Here is an 18,867-nt window from a genome sequence, read left to right as displayed (position 1 = left end):
ATTTGTACCAAAGTAGCCTGTGTTATCCTTAACTCCTTAAATTTGTATTTGAATTCTTGATATGTTTTTTACAAATAAAAATATACTAAAACTCAGCCTAATGAATGACATCAGCATAAATCTTACATCCCTTCCAAATGTGCTGAGTTGAGTAGCTTTTGCACTCTTCCAACTAACCTCTAGGGCCATAAATTACCTGTCAAAGCTGGGGTTGTGCTCTGTTGTTTGTGGATGCATGTGCAGTTTCTTCCTAGGATAGGTTCCTATACTGTAGAAGAGAAGACGACTTGTGTTGTATTAGTAAGAACTCTTAGAAAATAAACTTGATAAAAAGTTAACAGAACTAAATAATAATTCATCTCAACTCTTCTTGCTTGCAGAACTTCCTCATAAAGAGTGCAGGGGAAGCCTTCTACTTTATAGGTTTTGTCAGCAAGTGATTCTAACTTTAAGATAAAGGATTAAGACTCACAGTTCTTAATAATGATTAATTAAAAATGATAGGGCAAGAAAGCAATTACTTGATTACCTTTTTATGTTAATGAGTACCTCTTAAAGGTGTATCCTTCAGTTTGTGGATAAGAATATAACAGCACATGTTTTAAAGCTTGAGCTGACATAGGTTTTTCCTGGGCATAGCACTGAGACCTCTGGGCTCAGTTTTCTGACTGCCTTCAATGTGGGTGTGTGGGGAGGTAGGACACAGAAAACTTCCTAATGTTTCTTGGCCAGAAATTGCATCAAAGGACCAGTCTGTCACTTTTCTTAATGACAAAAACAAAACAAAAAAACATAGCTGCAGAAAGCCTCAGAAGTAGTTTTGCTTTCCTTCAGCAATTTTTGACTGGGCTTCCTACTTCTCCCGTGGCTCATCAGAAGAGGGAGCTGACCCTGAAGTCCACACATGGGCTGTGGGATGGGTATTGACCAACCCCGTGGCCCTGGCAGGAGTGGCCCCACACGCTATTTGGAGTTTTGTGAGGTTTTGTTTTACAGTTATGGAAACCTCTCACTCTGCTTCTAGCCTGTAGTGCTAGAAGTGTTCAGGGAAGCGAGGCATGTTCTGTCTCCATGTTTCATGCTCGCTCTTTACAAGTGGTTTTTGAGAAATGAAAACATGGAGACAATGCTGCTGGTTAAGTCAACTGGCCTACTGCAAGGTGGCTGCTGACTGGCATTTCTCTGGTTACCCACACAGTGCTTGGTTGATGTCTACTGACTTTGAATAGAAATATGCAGTTTTCTTGCTGGCATGGCCAAAACTGGCCTTCCCAGCTTGCTGGATGGTATCATGGTGAAGACGTGTCTCCAAAACCACTGGTGTTTCAAAGGTAGTTAGTGATGCACTGAGATGGGGCTGTAGCTATGGGGAGCAATGTGTTCCACTTCAGGTTTTTGTAGTTCCGTGGAATTTTTGGTCACCCTGGGAGGAAAGATGAGCTCTTAATACTAAACACAACTGCATGCAAGAGGAGGTGGATTTCTTCAGTATCCTTCTGCAGATCAAATAGCCTGCCAGGCCCAGACTATGGCCTCTCCAAAATGTGTGCATTGTGTGAACGCACAGGTGGATGTGCATCTTGCTATTTTGGATGAAATCTGATTACTGGGTTAACACTGATTTGCAGCTGAAAACTCAAGGTAACATGAGGCTTTACTTTCTTTTGCTGTAGTTTGTAATTTCATTGCGTCATGTCCTTCCTGACACTCCTCAGAGCTTCCCTATCCCTCCTCCCCTCCCAAATGCTTCTCCAAACTCCCAACCCCATAATCTTTTGTAGAGAGAGAACAGGTATCCAAATATAAACCGTATGCATGTGTAAAGACTTTTCTGAAGACAGGGTTCTCTATAGCTGAAAACTGAATATATTGTCTGCTTGGTTCTTTTGCTTTTCAGTGGCAATACAGAGAAGACAGTGAGATTTGACCAGTTCAGAACTTTTACTGTTTTTTCTATCAATTTTAAATACTAAGTTTTTTTTTCATTTAAGCACAAATTCTGGTTAGCTGCCAGTCCAGAACTTGCATCTGTGTTTGTAAGTAAAAGCCTCAAAAGAGGTTTTCTATTCATGAGGTAATACTAAGTAGTCCATGCTTTATTGGACTTCTGTCCCCCAGGCAGGAGTGTTATGTAGGTAGTTCTGTGGTAATACAAGGTAGTGCTTAGTGGAGGCTAAGTACATCTCCTGCTTTTACATCTGCATTGGTTAAACTGTTGTGCTTAAAGACAGTTTACAACTGAGAATGTCGATGCAGTGCACAATACTAGATAAAATGACTAGAAAACGAGCTGGGTTCATTTGGGCAAGTCCTACTGATTCTTGTGACTTAAAGCAAATTCTCTCCTGCTTAGTCTTGCCTCTAGATAGTTTGCCTACTTCCAGTATATGACGATTGTATGAAAAGCACAAATGTTTGTATAGATAATAACTTTTCTCCACAGGAAACATATTTATTCTGCAAATGCAAAGTATTTTCTATTTTTATTAGTGATATGTAGGTATTGCAAGCTGCAGTACAGAAATAACTTTAACATATGGGTATGTTTTTATATTAAACTATGCATTCACTATGCAAGCTTTTTTATAATTTTTTCTCTTCCTGGACTGACTGTCCTTTAAGTCTTACAACTAATTTAGTTTAGCATAAAGTCTCTTGCTAAATTCTGAGATGCTGACCCTGACAAATCCTTGGCCAAGATCAGTGAACCTCCTCATCTGCTGAGCAAAATTGTGTGGCACTAGTTGTTTTTTTTTTTTCTCCTCATTTCAGTTTTAAATCTTCCTGTTAATCTGGATTCCTATGCAGAGTCGCTCAAATTCCTCAACAACATACTTTTTTTGGATTTAGTCCATACTACTCAACCTCTTTTTGTTTTTTCTCTTCTTCCTGTTGAAACAGGAAGACAGTCTTAAAATATTAATTTTACTGGAAGCACAAAGAAATGAGTGGGGAAGGTTCATTTTTGTTTTGACTCTGAAATGTTTACCCTTCTGGGCTGAGATTGCTATGGGTTCAGTGCAGTGTTTAGGTTGCAATTTTCAAACATGGGCCAAACAGCAACTGTGGCCTAGCAGTGGTTGAACCTTCTTCTCAGACAGGTTGTGCAAGCCCTGCCTTTGCACTGTTGTGTGCAAAAGATGTGCTTCTGAGGTGGGCTTTCATCCTCTGAATCACCTGTATTTAGGCAGGAAGGAACATCACGATGCAAATGCAATACCTTCTTCCTGTGTTCAGAGCAAGGTTCGCACAAGGTGGGCAGTAGCCCTGTGGCCCGCGTGTATGAGCAAGTGTGTGTGGAAGCAGCTTGGCGACACTGGTTGCAAGAGCAAGACCAAGCAAGGCAATGAACTTGGATCTTTTTTGTGCGCAGTGGGATGCCAAGGTGGTTGCTGTGCTTTTTTGATTATAAAGTATTGCTGTTAAGCTGTTTAAAGGCAAATAAGGAAAAATCTAAAGCAACTTATCCTTTATTCTTGGCTCGGTGCCATTCTGATGATCATTCTTAGCTGGCATATGTTGTAAGGAAGTGCTGTAATGATTCAGCATAGCTTTTCAGGGCTGTGTTGTATGTTCCTCTTGCATTGCTGTTCTCTGTATGCTGCAGTAGGAGCTCTTCTCCCATGAGAGCCAGGCCACGTGAGCCTTTGCTTGACTCCTACAGCTGGGTCGTATAGCCAGTCACAGTCTGCTCTTTTGGTTCGTGTTCGGCAAGGTTCAGAGGCTCTTTCCATGATCTTGCTATTTTCCTTCTGCATTTGCTTGAAAGAAGCATGCAAATGCTTCTGATCAAGAAAATCCCAGCTATGACTGCGAAGTAGCTGCCATAAATTAAAAACTGGAGATGAGGTGGGAGAAAAAGGCAAAAAAAAAAAAAAAAAGTGATGAAAAACACATGGTAGGGAAACACTGTTTCTCCTGGAGACAGACACTATTTTGTTTACTTATATCCTAGCACAATTTCTCTGTTAAAGTTCTTGCTTTGTGTTTAAGCAAAATCTTAGCTTTTCCAGCAACCAGCAGGTCTCTGAGGTACGAAGAACTGCCATGTTGTTTCTATTCCCTGTGCTTCCTAATAACCATCAGAGGAGGAAGAGATGGGAACAAGATTTTTTTCTATTGCAAAATGTAGAAGTAGTTTCACTACCAGCATGCCCATTACTCACATAGTCATGAATAATGCAAGCGAAGATTGAGTTAGTCCTTTTTTTGCTCTTACTTGCACATTTCACTGGTGTCACCACACTGGCTTCAGTAAATACAACATTAATTTGTATCAGTCTTTCTGACAACGGTGGCAAGCCTATTTATGATGTCTGTACATGTTTATGTTCTTAATCTTAAAGATTAAAGGTTAAATCTTTCAAAATATCTTTTGTTGTCTCCATGCAGAATATCTGAATAGGTTTAGTTTTCTTCACATCCATAGGAGTAGGAAGTTGTCCCAGCTTCTCAGACACCGTCTGAGAAATTGCAGAAGTCAGTAAATTTCAATTGACTTCAATGTGAGTGGAATTGCCTTGACTGAAGCTACTGGCACTGATGTGAGATAGGATATCCCACGCTACCTTATATGACCAAACCATGGGTGGAAAGACTTTATTACTCACCTTGAGATACAGACCAGGTTTGTTCCTGGGCTGCAATTAGAAGTGATTTTTTTTGGTAAACTTTTGAAAATGAATCAGCTAATCAGTGAAATGGAAGCAAATTAACAGTACGTACCTGAGTCACTATGTTCAGTCCCAGGCCTCTTGAATCCACTACGACTACTGTAAGGATTGTCTGAATCACCAGTGCGATGAAGTTGTTCAATCCAAACATCAAAGCGTAGCGCTCCATGCTCAGGTTTACGGCGATCTGGAACCTAAGGTGAGACTGGCTGTCAGGTACTTCACAGTGGGTGGGAAGCTGTCGCTCTCCATGTGGTTGATAGAGAAATGCATGATAGAGGTGATACCCGAAGGGTGGGCTAAATGGTGCTTCATCTGTTTGATTGCTCCCAGCAGGGTCCTGACTACTGGAGTGCATTTCAGTGACTTTGTACTTGTCTGTGTTGCTTTTCCAAACCACATCAGGTGATCAGAAGATTGGATCTTCCTTTTCTACCTTCAGACTGTGCTGGTCCCAGGCAGATGGCCTGTGGTTCCCCTCTTGGGCCTCAGAAAGCTTAGCAATATCAATAGGGCTTTTTCTGAGTGCTCGAACACTTCTTCACTTGGTGGTCTTGTGCCAGACTATAGCAATGCCATAACTGTCTTGAAGAGTTCAAGTTGGACATAAGGGGTGGAGGGGAGGGAATACCTCATAGGGAAATAGAGCACTGGGTTAAGTTTCCCAGACAGGTTGTAAAGTTCCCATGGCTATAGGCTTTGAAGGTTTGGATGGGCAAAACCGTCACCTGATCTGGCATTGGCAGGAGTTCTGCCCTGGCTGGGAGGTTGGACTTCAGTGGTCACCATGGGTATGTTCTAATCAAAATTTTTATGAAGTGAATCACTTCTTGCTTTGTGGCTTAAGAGTGGAGGTAGAATGTGGTTTATTCTTATCAAGGGCGCACAAATTTTTTGTCCTTGCAATATCTTTTTTGACAATAATTGGAACATCTATCTTAGCGATATTTACCTCCCAAGTTTCTATTTGAACAAATCTATCTGCTCTTCCTTCAGTATGCTTTGCACTGACTTTCAACAGGGCTCATTTGTGCAAACTTTTATTCTTTTTCTATTGAATATATTGAAGTAGTTCAGGTATTATCCACTATAATGCACTGAAAATCCACCAAATTATAAACTGGATTCAACTGACTTCATTCAAGATGGTACCATCTTGTCATGAACTGCAGTTATAGCAGTTTTTAAATTATCTGAGTAATCTTGTTTTTGACACAAAAATGCATCTAGTGTTTTTTTTAATGAAATAGTATAGTAAAACTTTGAGCTAGTCTGAAGGCATTCTGACCTATATATAGGTCAGAAGTGGGAAATAAGTGGATAAATAATAAGTGGGAATATGGGGATAAATATATTGGGAACATTTTCCCAATAAGTGGGAAAATGTGTTGTTTATATTTTTTCTATATCTGACAACGAAATAGCTTGATCTCATTTGAGGTCATCTGCATTTAAATGTGCTATGCTATTATATTTTGTCTACACCATAATGTCATTAAAGATGCATGTATAAAGTTGTGCTGGGGAATGCTCATGGCAAATCTTTTCCTGCTTTCACATAGCTCATAGCTTGAAAACTATCATCAAGGTGGTCAAGACATAAGGGGATATTAAAAGATGGTTCTTGATCTGCTTTTTAAAGATGGTTGTGTTGTCCCCACATCTCCTATGCCAGTGGTTTTGCACAAGGAAAGTAACTTATGTTTTGCTGTTACCATTGCCTGTAATAATAAGGATACTTTATAAGTTTAGCTTCTGCATAGGCAATTGTTCAGTGTTCTTTTGATAACTTACGGCTGTTTAGAAGGATGAAAACAACATAAGTGGGCATTTAAGTGTCCTTATCTTTACCTAAACAGTTATGTCTACTTTTAGATCAGCTATGTCTTGAGTAAAAAGAGGAATGCCCAATGTATGCTTAACGTAGGGTTAATATTACACACATAATGGTAGCACTGTAAGGGTTTATACTTACGTTGCTATTGTTATAAGGAGCATATAGCTTGCCTTGAAAATGAGGTAGCCAGCATAACATGACCAGATGTTGGTAGTAAAGTGCATGAGGAAGAGAGAACCAGCATCTATTGTGGAGAATATCCCTAATGCCAGTTCTCCAAAATGGTCCCAGTTCACTTTCACATATGCCACCATGAAAGACGTTACCGAGCCTAGAGAGGGAGGAAAAAAAAAGTAAATGTTGCATCTGTTTTGTAGCCTGCATCACCAAGTGCCACCCGCACATACCAAAAGGCAACGCTGAATAATGAAGAAGACTAGTTCAGAAACTGTGCAGATGACTAGTCATTTTTAGACAAAAGCATAAATTATCTGCAATTCTTTTCATAGTATTTTACTCCACTTTTTGGATAAACCGTCTTGTGGAAAGATTCATTGTTATCTGTGTAGTACCCAGCAAGCTCAAAAGGAACAATTCTTCCAAATCTTTCCAGCTTTTATTGCTTACTAGCTTGGTTGTATAGTAAGCCAGTTACCTTTTTGGTTAATAGATTAGCTCTGTGCAGCTCGTAAAGGGACTAAGCTGCCAAAAAAAAAAAAAGGGGGGGGGGGGAGGGAGATAACTTCTGTGAATGTACTCAAGAAAATGAAAGGATAAGCAGTATTTTCTTTTGGTGGGTCTGCTATAAAGACATCTGTTTTGAAAGTAAGCTGTCAGAGTATCCATTTATGTGTCTTGTACAATTTTAAAGCCTCTACAGTGAGAACTAGGTGATTCCAGGAGAAAGAGGAATTCATCGTGGAATAGGCACTATAGGAGTTCCTTCTAATGCATGAGTCACTTGGTCTGTATTAGCTGTCTACCTCCAGACCAGAGTAACTTTTAACAAATACTTAGAAGTATATGTTTCTCCTTAATGACAGGAATGGTAACTTGAATGGCCAGATGCAACATAGACATACTTATTTTCCCTGGTGGATCACGCCCCAATGTCTTGTGCAAGTCCTCCACAGCAGCACAATGAGAGTGTGGAACACTGCCAAGTAAGGGTGGTACTCTTGATTTGCCTTTGGATATCTTTGCTTATATGAAGCAGGCATCTGCTCCCACTGCAAAAGAGTACGGTTAACATCAGTAACATCATGAATTCAGTAAGCATTTTTTCCTGTAAATCCCCATATCTTGGAATTGCTGAAATTCTTTGCTTCCTGCTGTGCAAGAGCATTTTAACAGAGAAAGATCTTAATGAGATGTTTAAGTTCTTGTATAAAATATTTATGGAAAAACTCATCTTTGTAAGCTGCTACTATTGCTATGGGAACTGTTGTGATGCTTGCTGGTGGGATGGGAGACAAGATAAAAAAAAAAAAAAAAGCAAAACCTTGCAAAAGAAACATGAGTGCCTCCGAATGGATCAAGCAGCTGGATGGAAGGTCTGTGTGATGTGTACGCTTGTGTGTGCTGGCAGGATAAAGGTTGGTGCCCCAGTCATATAGAAATATAGCTCATGTTTGAACTGTTTTGTACATCAAAAAACTGGATCTTGAATGCACAACGCATGTACTGTTTCCTTGGGGTATCTACAATGGAAAGGAACTGCAAAAATGTGCTAAAGTAAAACTTCAGAGACTACCTTTGTGATTGATGCTTAGACATGAACTTACTCAGGAAAGTTGCTATTGCTTCAACAGCTCCATTGTACACTGCAGAGCTGTGGGAGGGGGCTCTGAAATCCCACAGCACTTGGATGTAATTCACAATCTGATTGAAGCCTGCCGTAGCCAAAGCCCACCACAGGGACCAGTAAAGCAGCTTCCTAGAGCTGTAGCAATCCCTCAAGTCCCTGCTCAGCTGCACCAGTACTCTGAGCATGTGGTTTTGGGGCTTGGGCTGTTCAGCCTGCTGCTGTGGTGCTGGTCCCGTGTCAGCAGCTGCGCAGTCCTCGTCCTGTTGTTGGCAGCTCGACGGCCCGCTGGAAGGGAGTGTAGCCACAGCTTTTTGTGGTTGCGGGAGGGTTTCAGAGACACCTTTTTTATGGAAGAACATGCTCTTCTGAGGCATTGGCAGGAGAAAGGAGCACAGGAATGCCAGGGAGACAGAAGCGAGGGTAATGGCGTTGAGATGGAAGTAGGACACGTGTGCCAAGGAAACCAGCAGCTGTCCCAGCACTGCAGCAACTGTGGCCGCAACAAGGGTGATGCTCCTGCAATAGCTCGTCACTCGCTGATAGCGATCGGCGCTGACGACGCTGTAGATGTAGGCGTAATAGGCAACCTCGGTGGCTGTCACCATCCCGTAGAAGAATTCCATCACCTGCATGGCCACCACGCCGTGAGCGAAGAGCAGCAAGAGCCAGGTGACGATGTAGCTGATGCCCTGGAGGAGGAGGACGGGCTTGTAGCGCACGTAGTCTGTGATCAGGAAGACTGGGAGCAGGAGTGCGAGGTAGGAGTATGTCCAAACGGGGAAAACCTGGTTGGTAACCTACAAGAGAAGAAATGTATGTAATTCCTCTTTGGGGAAATAAGCTGATTTATTTTAAATGGTTTTACAGAAGGGAAGAAGAATTCATAATATCCACAACCATGCTGGTCTGAAGCACGATGAGTGTGTTGAACATGCTACTGAATTTTAAATTTTAGAAAACCTGTTATATATTTTGAGTCTTTTACTTATGCTACCTGCAGCAAATTGTAACCTTCCCAAGCTGGTTACAGTTTTGCTTTTTTTTTTTTTTCCCACCATTGTTTTTCTTTAAAGGCTTTGTTTACAATTTTACTTTTGATTTTTGGTGCTCCACTTAAAAGAAAATGTAGAATAAAGCCATACCTCATCTATTGTCAAATTTTTATCTGGTCCTGTTAGATAAGGGGTTAGAAAAGGTTCTGATGGCTTCATCATGTTGAAGAATCCATAGAGGCAGAGGACCAGGGTGGGGAAAGTCCAAGTGTTGCTTCCTTCTTGCTTCCAGCAGCCCATGATTCGTGCAGCAAAGCTGGGGAGGAAGTCTGTTAGATAACACTACCCATGCAAGCACAAAGATATTTTGTAATTTTAAGTTCTGTTTTGTGGTTTCTAATGTCAAGGAGTGTTCTTTAGAGGTTGGCAATGGGAAAGCATTTTTCTTCACTTTAAGTGGAAAGCTTTCTGTACATACATCTCCTTGTAGATAGGAAATAAAGAATGACTTGGAAGATCTTTGAGTGAGAGACAAATTATGCCATCATTCATTCTGTGCTGGCCAAGGTAGCCACTGGGGAAGCCTTCCTTCATCTAGGAAGGCTTTTTTTCCCTGGAGATTGCAGAGCACTGAGATGCCGCCCCCCCAAGCACCATGTTGATTAACAAGCACAATTAACTTCACAATCACTGTTTTTCCTCCATGGCCTCCTAGATGTGTGTGGCTTTTCTGTTATGGAGAGCCAGAGCCTAGCAAATGAGAGTCACTAATAAAAACAGAAAGCATGTCAAGCCAGATTCTCAGCTGGAATTTATTGCTTCAGATTCATCAGAAGTCCAGTTTGGATGTAGGCCTTCTATATTCAGTCTATAAAAAAACATTTGTGGTTACTAAAAGTAGTAGTTCACATTAAAATGAAATGAAGCAGATATTTGGGCTCTTTTCTCTAGCTGAGACTTATGAAAAATTAAATCTTGGTGCAACTCTTCTGGAGAGAGCCCAAGAGACATCAAAATGGGTATGACGGGGGCATGCAGAGGAAACAGTGTAGGCTATACTCCATAGTCATGTAGGTGTAGGCAATATCAGGAATCTAAACTTGCAGGGTTTATCTTCTGGAGCCCTCTGGACTGTTCCTGTTGCCAGCTGGTGTTGCTGTTACTCTGCAGATGTCCACCTACTTCCTGGGAACTCTTTTCAGGCAAAATATTGTTCTAATTTTAAAATAGTACTTTTGGAGGCAGTGTTTTTCCTCAACTTTTTAAAAGATGAGTTAAGATCTACCCCAAAATAAACATTCATGTAGCTGTTGACTGCATCACTCCCTGTAGGTTGGGTGGAGGCTCCTCTTGTTAGGGTGCAAAGTTACCTGGGATGTGATATATGAAGTATAATGTAGCAGTTTTTCTGCACCTTTTAGAAGTTCATACCATGAATGCATTTTGCTAATGATACGCAAAGAAAAGGTTCAGATCAAAGGGAACTTGAATTATTTCGTTTTAAGCTATAATTTCTGAAACTACTGCCATTACAGGATTTACAGCAGAAATTAATCTAGCTGTATGTCAACTCTGCGGCTTGAACCACTAGAGGGCAAGATGACCTCAGCAAAGGAAAAATGTGACTGGGACACATTCAGAGCACTCAAGGAAAGGCATTTCTGCCCCTCCTTCATTCCCTGTTGTTGCAATAGTTTCTGCTGCACATTAGGAGTTGACAAGGACTAGTTTTGGCCCTGCCTAGGATCCTTCTTGCTTAGTCACCAAAACATCCTCTCGCTATCCTTTCATAGGATAATCATTAATGCCGTATAGCACCCTAATGCTGTATGAACTCTTAAGGTGATACTGAAAGGCTCTGAGACAGGTGCTAAGAAGAGGGTGGGTGAAGTGCATCTCTAGCACTTTAATATCCATCAGAGGTCCATACTAGCTCTGTAATTTAACCAGGTTGCATTTGCCCCTTGCCAGATGAGATTCTCAGGTTACTGCTCCTGACTCTTTTAGGTCTTGCTGTGCTCAGTCTACAGCGGGCAGGCTCTGTGGAGTGAAAGTGGCAGGTTTCAGGGACCCTTTCAAAATATCCCATGTCTTGGGATGCAAGTGGGACATGGACAGACTTCTAGGGAGGCTGGAGGCTACTGCATGCCCAGGGACTCTGAAAGCACTGGGTGCTACACCCCGGCACTGGCCCTTGGTGGCAGGGTTGTGCCATCAGCTGCAGTGATCTGTTTCAAACTGTGTACAAAAAAACTTCAGGTGCACCCTGGTAAGTGCATCTCTCCATTCCCAACACATGCACTACTTGGGGTTAGACACACAGCTCTGTTCTGGAGATTTACTAGTGGAGGCACCTGTGCTAGACTGGCAGATATTTTAGATGAGAAGCTTCCCACCTGATTTGAGCAGCTGAGCCAAGAGGTGCAGTGGGCTGAGGGTGTGAGGTTGTGCAGGGGCAGCCTGCTCTGCCCTTGGGGAGCCAGGAGGTGGGCAATAACCTAACCATAGTGGGGTACGTGCCCACCTTGCACCCCAGCACTGCGGTATCAAAGGGTTCTGCTGCAGCCCTAGCTCAGCTCTGCTGGGCACTGTTGTCATTGTCACTTTCTGCATTTACAACCACAAACAGTGAAATCTGTACCTCGGTGCTGAAGTGGAAGGCAGCCAAATTTTTCCCCTTCATTCACCCCTTAGGATCATTTTTTTTCTTTTATAACTAGGTTTTTCTTCTCTTTTGGTGAGATGGTGGGATGCCTTGTTGTCCCTCTGTGGAAAAATCTGTTTCTTGTTTTCACTGCATGCTCCATCAATTCTTACTTAGTGCCAGAGCCACCCACTCTTCTCCCACAAGCATCATTTAGCCCCCCAGTTCCCCACTGGACTGTTCTCTTCTCTCTTCCCTCTTTCCCCTGTTGCTGCAGGATTTCTGAAGCTCGAATGTAACCATACCTTGTCTGCTTGAGCTCCTCCTTTCCCGCTTCCATGGGTAATGTCCTCTTTTAGTATCTCCAGTCTCTTCTGGCTGTCCTCTCTGTGTTGCAGCTACTGGACTGTATTTATTTTTTGTGCTTTTCCTGTTCTTCTGGTATTTCAACTTGTTCTAATGACACCTTTGAAAGCATTTCCAGCTGGCTCACTTTCAGCACCCTTAAAGGAACAGCCAGACAATCCTGGCCTGTTCTTGCCCAAAGGCAGCAGTAAATCAAGACTGACTCCATGATTTGATGCTTGACTGGCACAAAAGCAATAGGGCTAATCCTGTTCCAAATATCTTTGGATCTATTTGGCAGGGTGCGTGGCTTGGGAAACTGCTCCATATTAAGGATGGAACAGTACCCTATGTCTGAGTAATGGCATAAATAAGGGAGAGCAAATGCCAGTGTTGTAAGGCTTAAATGTTTTCTCACTAAATACCTTGATTTGTGACATTTTGTCAGCTTTAAAAAGTAAAATGCTCTGCCTCTGTTTTGCTCTTGGTTATTATCAGACTTCTCAAATCTTTTGCTTAGGGAAAAGTCTCTCAGCCCTACTGATGATGGAGATGATCCTATAGTCATCTGTGGAAGTTCCTGTGGGGGTATGAAACAGTGAAGAGTGCAATTTGGAATGCACAGATATGCATGGAAAGTATGTACCTGGGATCTCAGATCTCATCCCCACCCTGCTGCTTCCAACATGTAAGTCTGGAATGAGGGATATCATAATTTCTTAGGAATGTGCCCAGTACAATAGAAAAGTTACTGCTAAGCTACCTTGATCACTTCAGAATGGGAGACATATGCATGAATAAGAAAAATACAAGAATTTTCCTGTAAGTCAGTAGTATGCCTTTAGCTGTGGTTTCAGCCTGGCCATGTTTTTGCAACGTATTTGCCTTCTCAACACTCAAAGTTTTCGGATTAGTGATGTTAACAAAGTGATCCCTGCACACTGCCTTTATCAACCATAAATTCATGAACCATAAATCCATCTAATTCCTCTTGGGACACTGCTGTGTGCTGTGGATGAGCTTTAGCGATCATATGTGAAACTAATGTGTGAAAAGGGTGCGATAATTCCTTTTGGCACTTTCCCAGCCATCAGACGCTCTCTGGCACTTATTCTAGAGCTATCTTGCTCTAATTCTCTGCATGGTTAATTGAATCTATAGCAATAGGAAATGACAGCTCATTTGAGACTGTATACCTGCATTTGATTTTGTTCTCAGGGACTCTCACTAAAATGAAGAGAAACTGTTGAAGTGCATAGTGTTACTCAGGGTTTGTATTGACTTAACTGAGGTAAGAATCTTACTCAAATTTCTTGAAACAAACAAACAAAAAAGCTGTTTTTCCTGTAGTGTAATCATGAGAGAATGATTTCAGTGCCTTCCAGTTAATTTTTTTTCTGCTTTCAGATTCTCTTTCGTCCCCTATTAGCTTTTTTTTTTTTTTTTTTTTAAGCACTCCATTGTCCATGTCTGTTGTACCTAAAAGTCACCCTTCTTCAGTGATTCATATCTGAATGCCAAATGGAAGATAGCTAAAATACAATGGCCCTGTGTAAGTATTTGATCAGGTTATGCCCTGTGTTATAAGCTGCCTGCTGCAGAGCTTGATCCCTGGGTTTGAAGGGGACTGTGCTCTTTATGCTGAGTTTGAACATAGTCTGGTTGGAAGCGAGTGTTCTGCTTAGGCGGGTAGGCTGGGGGATATGCTTATAGCTGGCATCCAAATTACCTTTCCTTGGGAAAGGGAAGACGTGAAGGCCTAGAGAAAAAGTGAGTTTTGTAGCAGCAGCATATCTTAGAGTTTATATAATGTGAGCTGTAATGCATCAAGGAGATGGGAAAATGCTAGGAAGAGAAGGCAGTAAGCGAACAAGGCTGCAAAACTCTCTCTCCAGGGCTTTCACCTGTTCTATGGGCTTGATCTTGGCACTGCTATCTCTGGTGCTTCACAGGGCTGCATTGAGAGCTTCACCTCAGCTGAGAGAGGTACATCTCTCAAGGTGGGGCTTCCAGGACTGTCTCTCAGACCTGGTTGAATGCTGGCTTAGGCACAAACTTCCAGCTCCCAAATCACACCTATTTCTTGACACCTGCGTAGCACAGAAGGACATATTTTGCAAATCAAACTGAAGGCTTATACCTTTTGGAGAACGTGTATTGAGCTGCCTTTAAAGAGTGATAGCAAAGAAAGTTTAGTGTGGCCAATACTAGAATTTTTTCTCAAAAAAGAAAATAGCATCCATGGTGGTCAAATAGCATCCATGCACAGAAAGGCCACGGTGTCAGTTATGAAGATTAAACTGTGTCTTTGTTGGTTTCCTCAGACCCAGGAGTATCTACAGGGCAAGTTCACTTTTTGATTTATTAACGCACAGATCATCTGTTCTTGTATGCTCAGTACCTGTTTGGGGCTGCTGTTCACAGTCTGGGTATGAGCCCCACTGTGCACAGGTGAGCGTTTCCATGATTCACCTCTCAGCTGAGCTGTTGAAGCATCTTGCTATGGGGAGGGTGGTCACATGCTGGTCTTGAAATGCTTTTCATCTGAGACATTTAAATGCTTATGCAAAGTCCAGTTTAGAATATTCAGCTAGAAAGTACTGAGTGACACTTTTATTTAGCTAGAAAGTACTTGCCCCAAGGAGTAAGTCAGAAAATATGTTCAAACAAGCCAACATTCCAGGTACTTTTGGTCTAAATGTAGAGCAATTCCTTACTAAAAGGAATGATGTGACATTATTTTTCACCACACTGCTACTTAAGAGGCTAATGCCCTTCCTTTTTTATCTGTTCTAAATGCTTAAAGATGGCACCGGAGTAGTAGCGCTTCATATTCACATGTCACCACAGTGCACGTCCGTTTACACCATGCGGTAGTGGTTGGTGGTAGCGGTGCAGTATTTGGAACGGAGAGCATCGTTGTTCTGGGTCACTGGGAGGTTCATTTTCCTTCTCACAGGCACCATTTTAGTGGTTGCACACCGAGATGTTTGCATAACGAAGGCCTGAAGCTCTTGCTAGAATGTGCTACCAATGTAGCCTGGAGCATGTAGAGCTTTTGTGATGAGTTGGTTGACCTTTGCTTACAGAGCCATGCTTTAATTCCCTTTTATGAGTGTGCTGGGTCAGGAGGCTCTATCCTATTAATTTATTGTTATTGGCCAGCGAAAGTTAACTTTAATATGTTCAGCTTTCTGGAAAATAAGTCACTGGTTATATTTTCTTTTTTTGTTATTGTTGTTGTGTTTTCATTGTTGAATTAAATGCCGGTGTCTGGTCCCTATATATGAGAGGCTGGGAAAGTAGCACCCAAATAACAGTGGGTATCATCGTGGGATCACTGCCGAGACCTTACAGGTGTATGGCACGCTTGTTTACATTGCGGTGACCTGCACTGTGGCTCTCTGGTTTGCTCCCCATCTCTTGAGAAAGCCTGTCAGACCTTGAGGTTTCCTGGTAACAGCATCTCATGTTGTCTGAGGACTGGGTTTGTTAGTTGGTCAATATCCCCCTTTTACTTTGTTTACTCAGCACAGGAGCTTTCTCTCTGGCACAAAATGTTCTGGTCTGTTGCAGCTCTCAGCTGGGGGGTGAAAAGCAGTCCAGTCCAGAGGAGCCACAGAACAGAGCTGAAAAATGTTCTAGCTTGTGAAGATATCTGCTGAGACTGTTCTGCTGCAAAACCAATTGTTCAGACTGATGCTCTATGTGAAATTTGAGGTATCTTCCTCTTCTGATTTATAGGCTTGAAAATGTTGGAAAGTTCAATTTTAACACTTTCAGCCTTAGTTTTTATGGTTCAAAACTACTTTTGAACAATAAAAGCAAGTTTAATAGATGATAAAACTTCCAGGCTTGAGAAAACAAACAAACAAACAAACAAACAAACAAAACCCTTACATGTATGTTAACTACCTTTCTATAAGGCACTAACAGCCCTAACAGAACATTAATTTCTGTTGCAGTTATACGAATAAAAAAATACTATCTTGAAACACTTTAGAACAGAGAACCCAAATCCAAAACTAGTGTGATCTAAAGCCTACTGGAATCTGGAGAAAGACTACCTCTTACCTTCAATGAATGTTACAGTAGGGTAGAAAGGCTTACAGAAGTGTGAGTTATGGCTCAAAGAGTTTTTTGTTTTTGTTTTTGTTTTCCTTATGCTTTCCTTCCAGATCAGTGGAGGACAAGAACTACTTTGTCAGTGGGATTCTCTGGGGCTTTATTTTACATAGCGGTTACTGTATGTCTGAAGCTGACCTTTGGTGGCTGTTGGTGGGTGTACCGTGCTCTTTTTCCTCTGCCCCACACACAGTATGTCTCAGCTCTTCCAATGGCTGGAAGCCATTAGTGTTTCAAGGAAAAACAGTGGTTTAATGGTATTCATGGATGAGACAGGATAAATGCTCCTGGTGAGAAAAGATGGTTGAATTTTTGTTGTCACTGCAACGCTATCTTTCACCATCATGTTAAGATTGTCAGTGTGGTTCACAAGTTGGCTTTGAGCTCTTTGCTTCTGCAAAAAAAAAAAAAATGTGGTTGAGAGAAACATCTTTCTGTGGCTAATAAGAGAATTTTGCTCAGTACTTCTTTGATATGAACTACATGTTACACTTAAGAATGAGAAGATCATTTTCATAAAATACTAAATGCTTTAATAGTTATGGCCTATTTTTCCTATCAGTGCCAACCACAGATCACTCTTGTGAAGCTGTGAGCTCCACATGACCAATGAGCTAGCCAAGGTCCATGGCATGACTTGGGTCCAAAAAAGCTGATTAAGCACGTAGTCTGTGGCTATAGAGGCTTGTGCTAACTCTCACTTATTTTGATAGAAATGCAAAACCTCATTTTTACTTCAGTTTGATAATAGTTCAATAATTGTTCAATGTCGTAATAAAGAGGAAATCAGACTTTTAGGAGTTCAGGGAGAGAATAATAGTATTTATTAAGCTTCACTTTTTAGAATTTGGAGGACACTTCAGTCACTCATGAAAGTATCCAATATGCAAATCCCAGCACTAAACAAACGAAAAAACACCAAAACAAAAAAAAAATCCCAGGAGGATCTCTGCTTGATGGCTGGACCTCATAACTTTGCCATCACTATTTTTGTTGTACAGTTTAGTTCAGTGCACTTTTAACTTGTAGTCTTTGCTTGCTTTCTTCATTTCCAGTTAAGTAACAAAAAGGAAATGATATATAGGTCAAACAAATCTCAATTAAGTTGGTTAATACTTTTAGTGACTAATAGTGACTTGCTGTGGATTGCCAAAAAGAGACGGGAAGAAAAACCTGAGAGGATTTCTAAGTAACTTTCCATGTTGAAATATTGCTTTGGGGAGTGTTCCTTTGTACACTTGGCATGTTTATCCTATGAACCTCCTACTAGTGACAGTTTTGCCCTGTCATCATGGACGGACATCTTTTTTCAGAGTAAAAATTTGCATTTTCACAACTTGGGTAAGAAATTTCACCTCCACTCTATCTATTCCTTCCCCCTCCCCTCAAGGTAAATCTCATTACAGATACTGGGAGAGTTTGAACTGTTGCAACTGCCCAAGTAGTGTAAAGTCCTGCAGGAAGAACACTTGTTATGTCTAGACAAGTGCACATAACTAGCTGGATGCTTCGTTTAATGTTGTATGTCTAATGATGTTTGAGAGATACTTAACATAAACCGCATATGCATCAGGCTGCTAGCGTTTGATTGAAAGTAAGAGTTCTTTCACTCCAAGTGTCCTGGATTCTTATAAAACTTTGACTCCATGCCAGTTCAGAAGGGTTTGGATAACAGAATCACCAAACACTTGCAATGAAACATACTAGGGAGGCATTTTTTTCCCAGCAAAATGTTAATTTTTTGTCCCTTTGAAAAGTGATTTTTTTTTACATGGTCCAAGATTTTCTCTGTGAATAGCTAAGATTCAGAAAAGGAGTTTTAAGGGTATATGAGGATAAGCAAGGCAGTTGTGTTATGCAAAATAATCTGTAAGAGTCAAGGTGGAAGCACCTGGAGCTGTTGTTTCCTCAGAAAAAGAGCAGGACTCTTGGACAGATATAAGTCCAAACCAGCAGTTTCTGGCAACTATGGTTTAACACACACACACACACACACACCCCCCTTAGGAAAGTCCTCCATAAATTAACTCTGCACTGCCGTAAAGCTACAGTGACTGCAGCACTTGAGAAGGCCAGTGTTCGTGGCTACTCTGCCAATACTCATATTACAATCAATAAATTATGTTAACTAATATCTATTAAACACAAACATGATTGTCTTTTTTTTTTTCCCCTGTTTAGCAATCCAAAGCAAGCAGGTGTTACTGGATAGTTTTAAGCTAGTCTTCCAGTAATACATGACAAAATCCCAGTTGTCAAACATGTACTAAGTAGCCCAGAGTGATCAAGCACTCGAAATGTCAAGTCTGGTTTAGTAAAACCATCAGTCATCGAGTTCTAGGTCAGCCTCAAACTTTACCACTTCATGTTACTTGGTTCTTCTTATATTTTCTCTTTTTTTTCCCTTTTTTTTTTTTTTTTTTTTTTACTAATGTCAACTTGAG

The 18,867-nt window shown here is 41.2% G+C and overlaps 1 protein-coding gene across 1 annotated transcript; it reads right to left on the bottom strand.

The window, feature by feature from the left end:
* Nucleotides 1-3,658: 3,658 nt before the first annotated feature.
* Nucleotides 3,659-9,609, bottom strand: LOC309881386 (thiamine transporter 2-like; the record flags this gene model as incomplete). The annotated part of the gene is made up of 5 exons (XM_082767264.1): nt 3,659-3,838; nt 4,726-4,867; nt 6,649-6,841; nt 8,295-9,114; nt 9,460-9,609. 5 exons carry the CDS (start codon nt 9,607-9,609, stop codon nt 3,659-3,661), a joined length of 1,485 nt encoding a protein of 494 aa, XP_082623390.1.
* Between the last annotated feature and the right edge of the window lie 9,258 nt (nt 9,610-18,867).

Source organism: Aythya marila (assembly GCF_965140915.1).
Source record: "Aythya marila genome assembly, chromosome: 9".
Lineage (NCBI taxonomy): Eukaryota > Metazoa > Chordata > Aves > Anseriformes > Anatidae > Aythya > Aythya marila.
This window is presented reverse-complemented; position numbering and strand designations above follow the sequence as displayed.